Genomic DNA, 12,085 nt, shown 5'->3' on the forward strand with positions numbered 1-12,085 from the left:
AGGCAAGAAATTTGTATAAATGTTTAGCATTTTCTTAGCCTCCCCTACTTTAGTCGTTGACAAATTAAATAATAACAATTTTAAACTGCATTCCACATTCCTCCACCCCTTCGTAATATACCTCTATTTGTATTTTAATTTTGCACTTAAATTTAGTATCAATATTTACTTTAGTATTTAATTTTTTTTTACCCAATTTAGGGTTTATAATGATTAACTTGATATTTAAATTTTTTAACCTAATTAAATATTTATAATTTTTTATTAGAGTATGTATTGAAAATTTATTGGATCACATGATATTGGTAATTATAGATATTAAATTAAACATTAAAATTAAACTTGAATGTCAAATTTAAACACTAAATTAAATATTGAAGTTAAATCTAAATACTAAACCATATATTAAAAAAAAAACCTCTACTCCAATTCAAGCCTACGTGGCAATGAAACAAATCTTACATAATCATTTAAATTATTAATTAACAGATTCCATAATTTGTTTTCATACTTTTTTTAAGTTTATTTTTATATTTGATGCTAATTCGGTGGTCCTAAACCCAGCTCAGCTCTGACAGAGCAAAGCTTTTAAACTTTCGTCAAGACCTTCAATTATTAGCCGCTGAACCATGCCACATATCATGCACCCAAACCGCACCACCTTCCTTCTCCCACTCGCCCCTAATGGCGCGTCTTTCACGATGTCTTCCGCTTGAGCCCTCGACGTATTAACTTCATCAATCAACACAATGATTATATTTTCTTCAAGAGTTTACAAATATATTTATAAATAAAATTTGTGTATTTAAATAATTATAATTAAAAGAATATAAATCTGAGCATATATTCTTTCGTTTAAGTGTTTGAGAATTATGGATATTAATAAATTTATCATAAATTTTTCTTATTTTAAAAAATAATTAAAATTATAAAAACTAATTCTTTCATAAGGAAAGCCGTCACGTGAGAAGATAATTAGGTAAGACGTAGGTTAAGAGAAGTAGTGCGCGTGATTCATTTAAATTGTTGGTGTCTCTCTCTTCCTTGGTGTGTGCATGAATTTGCGTGGCCATATTTAATTTGCAGGCAATTAGAATAACAAAAGGCGGCTTCGCTAGGCTTCCATTTTTGGCCTTTCAATTAAAAAATTATTGATTATTTATTGCTTGCTTTTTGTGTTTTTGGTTCCCTATCCATCGTTGCTTCTTCCCTTCCCACCCTTTAAGATTATTGCCTCTTTACGCTTTATTTCCTTTGTTCACATTCTTCCTTCCACCTTTTCCTTTCAAGGTACTTCCTTTTTCCTTTCAATTTTTTTGCTTTACATTTCTCATGTTTCTCTTTTTTCTATTATCTCTGTTTTAGATCTCGGAGATCTTAACTCAAGTAAATTTAATTTCACAAGAAATTTAGCAGATCGAAAGATTTTTTCTTTTTTTAAAAATGGCGGAGGAGCATAGATGCCAAACGCCGGAAGGCCACCGTCTTTGCGTTAACAACTGCGGCTTTTTCGGAAGTCCGGCGACAATGAATCTTTGCTCTAAATGTTATAGAGATTTCCGTCTTAAAGAACAACAGGGAGCTACTTCCATCAAATCATCTCTTTCTTCCTCTCCTTCGTTTTCATCTTCGTCAGTCGTTGTCGAATCCGTTTCTCAGGTTCCGCTGTTCAATCTGCCTGAGTTCATTGGAGAATCGCCAGTTCCTGCAGTGGAGGTTGCCCTGGTGGCTGAGCAACGGCCGCAACAGCAACAACCGAATCGATGCATGGTTTGCAGGAAACGGGTCGGGTTGACCGGGTTCAGGTGCAAATGCGAGATTACATTTTGCGGGTCCCATAGGTATCCAGAGAATCACGGGTGTACCTTCGATTTCAAGGAGGTTGGGAGAGAGGAGATTGCACGCGCAAATCCACTGGTCAAAGCAGAGAAGCTGGAGAAGATTTGAGATGAAAGTGGAAAGCCATTGGATCCCTCGACTTTCGATGAAATAAAAAAAAAAAAGCAAATGAAAATGATCTCTTTAAGATTGCGACACGTGTTTAGATGTAGTCCCCACCATGAAGAGAAACCAATTAGGCTGGATAAAATTATTTTCATCCTAATAGGTTTTCTTAAAATATATATAATATTTTAATTTATGTGCCTCTTTTAGTCTTTCTCTTTTGTAAAAAAAGACTTTTTTTTTTTTCTTTTCCAAGTTTTTTCCTTTTTTATTTATCTGGAGTGGAAAAATGAAAATTGGAATGTAGATTATGTTCTCAATTATTGATGTGTAACTGTGGTGGAAGCCACCAATTTCGATAGCTATTTCCTCGAATTGAATGTGAGTGTTATCTTTTCAAAAGACATAAATATTGATGGGGCCCTCTGTTTCCTATCGCTAGTCCATTCAACCTTTGAAGTCAACAAAAGGAAATTAAAAATGTATAGAGGGAATTAGAAAAGAAATCAAAAGGAATGGCAGGGTTGTATATCAAGTACTTCCGAGTTTGTGTTTCATTTAGAAAATATTTAAATTCGGTTCTATTACTATAAACTTGACTTTGTGTTCATCACTTAAATTTAATATTTGATTTTCATAGTTAAATCAAGTTTTTTTTTTTAAAATTTATAAATGTATTTTCAGTATTCTAATATATGTTAAACTACTACTTTACTTAATATGTGTATATAAAATAAGTTTAAGCTTGAATTTGAGTATATAAATTGTTAAAACAACACCGGTTTATCGAAATAAGTATTGCAACACTTGTTTGAATAGAAATTTGAAACACTTTAAAATTGAACATACGAGTAAAAGTAGTAGATTAAAATTGTCTACATGGTTTGAATTATTATTTTATCTCTATTGGGCTTAACCTAAAGATTGTATCCACTAAACAATTATCTTAATACACTTAATGAGTAACACCCTGAGCCACCCAAAAACTCAAGGTAAATGTTGTCTTACATTGTACCATTGTTTGTACTCATTCTCCTGAAACAACCTCACTTACAAGCAAAAGCAGCATCTCAATAAAACTTATGAATTAAGAATAAAATGCCCACAATATGTTCCCCAAGCGAACTGATAGAAACACTCAAAACTACATATTAAACTTTGATGTGGTGCACCTATTGGTATAGTATTTGGGGTTGGCGCTAATGATGATGAACTTTACACATGTACTCCTGATCGCGGCCTCATGTGGGGTCTTGTTGGCATTCTACGACGAATTTGTCTACTCCTTTTCACCTCTTGCAATAGATATAGCTTATCATGAAGTCTAAACCATGTCATGTAATCAGAAGAGGTTGCCAAATCTGGTCGGACAATTGGTTCGCACATAGGTATGAAATCATACTTATGTTCTTGGATATAGATATATTTGACATGGAATTTAGGCCAATCTTCATTGGTTTTCCCTTGCAAATCGATCTTTTTAAGTTCATCGAGCTCTTGGGTGATGGCGAAATACTTTGCATAAACTCGAATTGGCGCATTAGTCGATCATATTCATGCATCTCAACCGTTGCAAAAACTATTAATGACACTTTGACATGCTAGAAATTATGATTTGCCAAAAACTCAACCAGGATGTATTCTTAAATTTTCAGATTAGAGTATGTCATCAATTCAAACTATGGTATGAAATTATAAATTTTATTACGTACCTAACATTAAATTTCAAGTCATAACGTAAATATTATATAATTAACAATTTCAAAAACTAACATCAGTTTCTAATTGTTGATCTAATAATAGTTGAACATTTTTGAGCTTGTTCGGTATTCCCATATGACTTGTGCCATTGTTCTGCCAATTCAAATAATATGTTATTTAAAAAATATAATAATGAAAAAAATATGATAACTATATTATTAAATGAATTTTACTTTATTACAAGGAGAAATTGATAAAGGAAGTTTAGTCAATGATTTAAAAATGGTTGCCAGTACCATACATGATTGGAGGAGTATGCAACCATCGATTTTAATTTTTGGTGATTTTGTTCCTAGCACATCTTTCGATACAATGTCACCAACACAGCTGATCCCTAACTAAGTTTCTTGGCTTCTTTTAAGTCGACTAGTTGTAGGAGTCACCTTAAATGTTTCAAATTTCGAGATTTATCTAGCATTAGAAGACCTTTGATTAACCTCAATATTAATGCTCGCTAATCTGTCATAATTTGATACATCACATTGGACTCTCCATCGCACTTAAAGAGCTTATTCTCAAGCGAATTAGATGTCTTTTCTTTACTTTTGTTGATATTTAGTTTTGTTGTTAATAAATTATTTTTGTTAGTTTTATGCCATTTTTTAGACCCAAATTCGTCAATTGTGCCATAGCAAACCTAACAATGAGATTGAGTGGTGTAAGGAGTTGATAATAGCCCGAATGTGAAGAAAACATCACTTAAAAGCGAGAATCACGATATTGAGGCATGGAAGTCGTGATACCCCTAGCAGTGCTAAAGTGAAGAAAATTGAGGCAAACAACAGTGATATGAAAATACTAGACCTTGGGTATTGCGGTATCAAGACCCCCAAGACTCCTAATCTTAAGATTTTTGTGGGTATCACAATACCGCTACCTATCGGGTGAAAAAAACTATAAGGGCAATTTTATGTCCAAGAAGCTTAAGTCTATTTTCCATTTAAAGGCATAATGGTCAATGTCAGGTTAAATGTTAGAATGCTATAAATAGAACTTTATAAGCCATTGTTTTTAGATTTTGGTGGTTGAACATTCTGCTTAAATTTTCATAGTTTTAAGTTAGTTTTTTATTTTATTTTCTTTTTTAGAATGGGTTTTCTCTTTTCTTTTTAGGATAAATTTTATTTTTTTTTGTTTCATTTCTTATTGTTGAAGACTATGTAAAAGGGAGATAATCAAACTCTTGGGCTTTTTTGGATTTCCATAAATTAAATTAGCATTCCTCAAACTTTTAATTTTATTTTAGCCTACCGTGTGTTTGATAAAACACTTGTTTGGAATTTAAGTTTGGTTACATGCGAAATTTGTTGATGGTTGGTTGATTGGTTATTTGTTAGTTTAAGTTCATGTTTATGCTTGATTAATTGATTGTTCAATTATATTGAAATGCTTAATACACTAGAATTAACGCCTTTAGTGGAAAATCTAGATAAACGAGATCAAGAGGAGAGTTTATCTTTAAATAGTTCGATATAATTGTGCCGAATAGTGAGACTAAGAGGAGATACATATGCCTAGGTGAGATTGAAAGGAGAGCTTAGGTGGTATCTTTTAGTCTAGGATGAGACTGTGAGGAGATTCCTAGCTGAAAGTGACAAATAATATAATCGGTATAGGTTTATTAACTTAGTTAGTGACTAACGAATCAAATGACCATCGCTTTATTATTTTCATTGTCTAAAGCAATAGGGAAAAAATTAGATTAGTTTGTTTAATTGATAGTTTAATTTGAGTTTATAAACAATTTATATTTGAATTTGCAAGAATAATTTTTGACTTGACTAGATTAATAATTGTTTAATTTGTAATGCCACTTTGACAATCCCTTGGGTTCGATCATTGGAATACTCGGGTGTTCCATTGACACTGCAATATTACAACTGACACTGTATGCTTGTAGTTAAAACCACACTTTTAAATTGTTTTATAAAATTGTTTTTTTTTCTGTGCACGGGTGCAAACAGGTCACTCGCACGAATTATTGTCTTTCAACCGCACTAGAGGAGTTGTCGAGATATAAGAAATTGTCTTCTAATCATTTCATTTCTATTCGACTATCACTAAACTTGTCAAAGACCTTGCCTAATAGTTGTTAGGAAATTGCGCCCTAATTGCCAACATGTACTAACCTTGTAACGATTGGCCCATCGACTAGTAAACCGAGTTGTAATGCTACATCCTCAAGTGTAATTGTACACTCACCGCACGAAAGATGAAATGTGTGTGTCTCGAGTTTCCATCTTTCTAGCAAAGTGCTAATAATTGCATACTCCAATTTAATCCCCTGAGTATACGAGACACATGCAAGAGTCCCACCTCTTGCAATTGTTGTCCATGACAGGTGGTGTCCTCGCACTTAAATTGTGTATATACGTCTCGATAATTTGATCTTCGGTTTGATTATATAAACATAAAAAATTTAAAAATTTTAATAAAATTAACAACTTAATAATTATACTAATTAACATAAAAAATGTAATAATATTTTCTTACCATTTGTAATTGAACACTTTGTGATTCAAATGAATAAGAGACATTAAATTTTTTAAATTTATGAAAACCAAATAAAATAAAAAAAAAGTTACAAAATATAATATTGAGATAAGAAGAATTTGAGAAAAATTGAATGAAAAAATTTAGAATAAAATTGTTGAGAGAATAGATGAATAGAATTGAAAGAAGAGGATTGAATGAAGAAAAAAAAAAGAAAACAAGTAGGGTATATATAAAAAATGAAATAGTTGTTTGACTTTGGAAAAAGATTTTGACTCGTTGGAAATTTTTTTTGACGTTGGGAATTTGACTGTTGAATTTATTACTGTTTGAAAAAAAATAAAAATTGTGTAGGAAGTATTTTCATTTCTTCTCTCCAAAACGATCTATTTTTATAAATTTTGAAAAGAACAATCTTCAAAGTTAACATATTTACTTAATTTTCCCCTAAAGAACATATCAAGATAAAATTATTGTCTACCTTATAATAAAATAAACATAATTTTTGGGTAAAATGAAAATTATGTTTTAATAACTTTAAAATTTTTATTAATATGAATTAAAATAATGCTTTTTATTCTTCAATTAAATAATATATATTTTTGTAACAACCATGCATGTGAGAAGGGAGACTTCAGCTACCAAATAACCAAAGGAGATTTCAATTTATTGTTGAAAGTGGGGAACAATAGCAAGTTGGGAGATAATTATGGTAGAAAAAAAAAAAGGATAAGGATAAGGGCAACACATCCCCACATCTCCACTGCCTCCGTTTTGGGTATAAACTATATATCTATGTTCCTAATATACACGCCTCAACTTAGTTCAACATTTTCATTATTTTAAAAAAAAATTAATCTAAACCAAAACTCAAATTTTAGTATGATTGTTATTGAACAAGAGTCATGTAAAGAAGGTTTTAGGGCTTCATTATATATTTATTTTATTTTTAAATAAATAGACTTAATGGAATAAAGTTAAATGATTTAAATAATATTGAAATGAAAGTGTCCAACAAGATAAGGTTTGGGTGGTGAGATCAACATTAGACCAACTTCATCAAAATCAACCAACATTAAAACAGAGCCTACCACTCAATTACCAAAATTATGGTATATGCATATATCCCCTTTTCCTACAAAATCCAATATCATATTTGATTGAGATGCTACTTTCTATCCAAATCTCCTCCACTGCAAATGAATCAAAATGGGTTCTTGTCCTGCCCTATTAACTGAAATCTCTGACAATTAAAACTGTCCATCAATCTGGTCAAAAGCTCAATTTTAAAATATTTTCATGTTTAGATTTATTTTATTGAGTCGAATTAAATTTAACTAAAAATTCTTATCTTGTTATTAAAAAATTAATATAATATTAATAATATATTTTATAATTAAATTTAAATTTTAAAAAAATATTATTTAAATTGAATTTAAATTGGATCCGGTTAATCCGAGAAGACTAATCGATCTTTGAACAAATCTACTTGTAACATGGAATCACATTAGAAAAACCATCAATTATATATATATATATAAGACAAAGAGTATTAAAACATAAGGTACAAAATTAGAATGTATAAAAAAAACATCTTGAGGCTTCTTTAGCTGATTATTTAAGAGCTTTGAAATTATCTCTACATATACCTATGTATTGAAAGAAACTTCGTAAGACTAAGATGTGTTTCTAAATTGGTTGGTGATAGTTTGTTTATTTTGCATATTTTATGTATTCAACTCGATTTGTTTTTGTATTGATTCTTGCTAATTGGTAAATTTTATGTTTAAATATTGTTAAGAATGAAATTTAGATGTTGTAAATCAAAGACGAGCAAAAAAAAATTAAATTGAAGCATGAGAAACAGAAAAGAGACCAAATCATAAATTTGAGACATTTGAGGGGCTGGCCAAAATTTTGACCTTGTAAAAGTTAAATTTAGAAAATAAAATTTGATATTATTTTATGTAATTAGTGGGTAGGTGGAATTAGCCTAATTTTAGTATATAATTTATGTATAAATAGATGGTATGATAGATTTGAAAACACAAATGACAATTAAATAGAAAATTTATTTGCTTTCTTATTTTGCATAAAAGAAGTGCAGTCATTCTGCCAGTTGGACATCCCAATTCAAATGCACTTGCTTACCTTTAAAGATTCTACCCATGAATTTCTTTTTAGCCCAAATGAGCATTGAGGTTACACCCACTCGACAAATTCTATTGAGGCAAAATTCATGAAAATCTTTGCTCCCTCTTCCATATCTGATTTAGTTCGTTCTAATTGAAGGAATCCATTCAAGTATTGAATTTATGTTCAAGTTGCATGTTCCGATTCCAAGTAGGAGCCAAGCCATACTGCACTCGCGAAGGCACAATCATGGAGTAGGTGCTACATGTCTTCTCTTTCTCTTTGACAGAATGGGCAATCAGTATCAAAAGATTGAATTCTCTTTTGGATCTTCGTTTTGCACAATAATGCATTGTTCAAAATTTTCCACAAAAATATGGTAATACACGACAATTTCCAATCATTCTAGGGATTTGCGTATTATATTGTATCATATTGTTGTTCATTCTATTGTTAAGTTCTTCAAAGTATGCCGACCTTACAAAAAATTTACCCCAAGGAGAAAATTTCCATCTCGGCACTATGTTTCCTTAAAACAATGGTCTTTCTTCTCTCCATCTGTTGCGAGCCATATTTTGGATTTCTTCCCTAACTTCCTTTTTGTCTATCAGTTTCTATCTTTAATCCTCGCATTCAGCTCATCCTTTGCCATGCGATGCCTGCTTTATCATTTCTTTGCCATTGATGATGCTTTTCCACAACTATGAGCTGCCTGGTTTTGCTTGGCATTGTAGAGTCTTCTCTCTGGCAATATTTCTTAACTAACGTTTCCTGAATGAGCCAATTTTGGTTCTTTATGATTCTCCATGCTTGCTTTGCAAGAGCTTTGCTCATAATATCCATTCTTCTTATCCTTAGCCCTACCCGTGATTTTTCGTCACAAAGCCTGTCCCAATTGAGATATTAATAAATCCTTCTCTTATCCTTGTGTTTGGTTAAATTCTACTTGTTCGTATTGTATTATACCTGAAGTTAGATATTTTGTTCATGTTCTTCAATTGGATCATTTTTAGTTACTATATTTTTGGGATTTCAAAATTTTTGTCTTAATGTAAATGACATTCATTAAATCTATTAACTGATTTTTTATGAGTAATATGTGGGGATGACAAGTTGATATGATATTACACATGTGATAATATGTTTGATGCGTCAAATTTTGAAAAAATAACAAAATTTACTTAATGAATTTAATAGTTTCCATTTGGTTAGGATTAAAATATTAAAATTCTAACAATACAAGGACTAAAAATAACTAAATTAAAGTACGTGTGATAAATCCACAACTTACTCAAAATACAAGATCTAGTAGCATAGTTTGACTTTTTTGGTGTTTCCTCATAATCTTTGATATTTTCTCATATTTTTAGTATGCCCTCGTAATATTGATTTTTACATGGCATTACAAGTGATAGTCATAATCTTGAGTGATTTGGTAGTTAAGTTGATGTTTAGTTAGTAATGGTATTAACTCATGGCATGTTTGAAATATACATTTAGTATTTGATTGTTGTAGTTGATACTAAAGACATATAAGTCATTGATGCACGAAATGTATAGAAATGTATGTATTGAAGTTAAATGGCATGTTATAACATGTTTCAGTATTTGGTAGATTTGACATTTGGATGAAAGTAATGAAATGAATTGGTATTGAATGGCTGAATAGGTTGAGCTCATGTTTGAGCTGATTTTTATAGAGATGGTTATGTAACTTTTCGACATGAAATGGTATGTAATTGAGTAGTTTTTTATGGTAAAATAGATGTATGAATCATTTAGAAGGTATCATAAATTGTTGAATGGAAACTAAATAGTATTTTTGCCAAAAATAGAATCCTCATCATGACCATCAACTTCTAACATCGCAATGTGAAACCAAATAGAATGTTTTCGCGACGTTGGTATGTATGAAATCGCGACATGACATACTAAGATGGCGATGTTACAACTTGGAGAGTGTGAAGTCGTGACGTCAGCCCAAAAATTTACAAACCCTACAATTTGGTCCTAATTTAAGCTCAGGTTAGCAAAAGAACTTTCATAAGCTCATGTGAGACCCAAAAATGATTGTGTAACATATTATGTATGTGAATGTTATTTATTTACATGATTGACTGATTGGATGTTGCATAATAGTCTGAAATTACTCCGTCGGCAGTTGTAGCATCTTGTAACTCAGACCCAACAATCAGGTAAAGTATGGGGTGTTACATTTCGATAGGCAAAAATCTTGACAGTCAATATAACTTAATTTGTATCGTTGAATTTGGGAGAGCTCAACTATAAATAGAGACCCTTCTCTCATTTGTAATCACTCAGTTGAAAACCTTCAAATTAATAGAATACTTTTGAGAGCATTTACTCAAACACTTTGTGTGCACTATTTTTCTCTGTGGCTTTTCTATTCATTTGTTGCTCTTTTTTCGTTTTGAGTTTGCTTTCGTTTTGATTCGGTGCTTTAGAGAATTTCTACGAAAATTCTCTCTTTTAGAGAGTAAGGCTGACTTAGACAGATTGAAACCTAAAATATCGCTTAAAGTCGCACGATTTGCAAAGTTAAATTCTAGTCTCATGATATAAGTTCTTTCCCAACCACATTCTACGAACCCATACTACCCATGCTAGGTCCAAGGGTCTCGTATTGTTCATCACCAGAAACATAGTTACAAATGATTTACTAGACATTAGTTGGCTGTGGGCATGCAGCAAATGAGAAAAAAACACATACAGATTGGTGGGCTTACTCAATAACCTGATTTACGGAGGCTTCATATTGACACCAAATATAAGGTTTAAGTAATATGTAACTCATTTTCCTTCAAAAACAATTGTAATATAGTTCATAAATAACACAAAATGAAGTGCTATTAACATATCAGAATCGATCCACTTAAAAGCTTACATAACATATCTGATTTATATTTGTTTAATCTTATTGTTATATTTCATATTCTATTAATATATGTAATGCATAAATTAAAAATGTCTAACAATCTAGTCAGTGTAACTGAAGTGTTCCATGAGCATGTCTTTTAGCTTATGTTATTGTATCACAAATATATATATATATATTTATAATGCGTATAAGAGTATAATTTTAAGTCTATAAATCTTTTTAAAAAGATAAATATATATTGAACATATATTGCCATCTAACATTAATATATAAACTGCATGACATAATTTGTTTTTGGTGAATTGCATGACATAATTTTTAACCTAATGTATTTAGCTGTGTTATTAAAAAGGTACGAATTCTATCTGGTTAGAAAATGTGAAAGTAATTTTTTTAAGTATTTGGATAAAGTCTAAATTTTAAAGTTATTATTATTAAAAAAATTTATCTGAATACCACTTTCAATTTAAGTAGGATTAAGCTTAGATCGTAAAACAGATGAAAACACCTATAATTATAACAAGATAAAATTACAGATTCTAACTACAAATTAAACCTTCCTTGAAAATTTTAAGGGGGACTTAAATTATACAAAGCATAGTTCGTCTACCTATAATAATTCTTAATAGGTTCTAACATAAAAGGCTAATTTCATTTTTTATTTTAAGTTTTTTTTGAAGAGTGTATATAATAATATCCTTAATTAAGTTCTTTTTAAGAGAAAAAAATATTAAATATTTAGATAATATCATAAAGTGTATATTCTTTTAGGGTGAGTTTGGATGATTGATGCGTTTATTCATTGTTAGTGTAAAAATAATGCTGGTAGTGGGATTAAGTATTGTAGCGATACCG

The 12,085-nt window shown here is 30.6% G+C and overlaps 1 protein-coding gene and 1 long non-coding RNA gene across 4 annotated transcripts; both read left to right on the forward strand.

Annotated features, from left to right (window-relative positions):
• Positions 1–1,002: 1,002 nt before the first annotated feature.
• On the forward strand, positions 1,003–2,146 carry LOC107889550 (zinc finger A20 and AN1 domain-containing stress-associated protein 6). Of its 3 annotated transcripts, none has more exons than XM_016814017.2 (2): positions 1,003–1,290; positions 1,406–2,146. In XM_016814017.2, exon 2 carries the CDS (start codon positions 1,444–1,446, stop codon positions 1,945–1,947), a length of 504 nt encoding a protein of 167 aa, XP_016669506.1. In that variant the 5' UTR covers positions 1,003–1,290; positions 1,406–1,443; the 3' UTR covers positions 1,948–2,146. The 3 variants fall into 3 exon arrangements, with proteins under 3 accessions (XP_016669506.1, XP_016669505.1, XP_016669507.1); XM_016814016.2 differs by having other exon boundaries at positions 1,051–1,290; positions 1,366–2,146; XM_016814018.2 differs by having other exon boundaries at positions 1,051–1,290; positions 1,417–2,146.
• Positions 2,147–8,203: 6,057 nt separating this feature from the next.
• Positions 8,204–8,734, forward strand: LOC121206178 (uncharacterized). Its single transcript, XR_005901197.1, has 2 exons — positions 8,204–8,399; positions 8,491–8,734. It is a non-coding gene; the product is annotated as an uncharacterized lncRNA (long non-coding RNA).
• Positions 8,735–12,085: the final 3,351 nt, after the last annotated feature.

Source organism: Gossypium hirsutum, chromosome A09, assembly GCF_007990345.1.
Source record: "Gossypium hirsutum isolate 1008001.06 chromosome A09, Gossypium_hirsutum_v2.1, whole genome shotgun sequence".
NCBI classification, from domain to species: domain Eukaryota; kingdom Viridiplantae; phylum Streptophyta; class Magnoliopsida; order Malvales; family Malvaceae; genus Gossypium; species Gossypium hirsutum.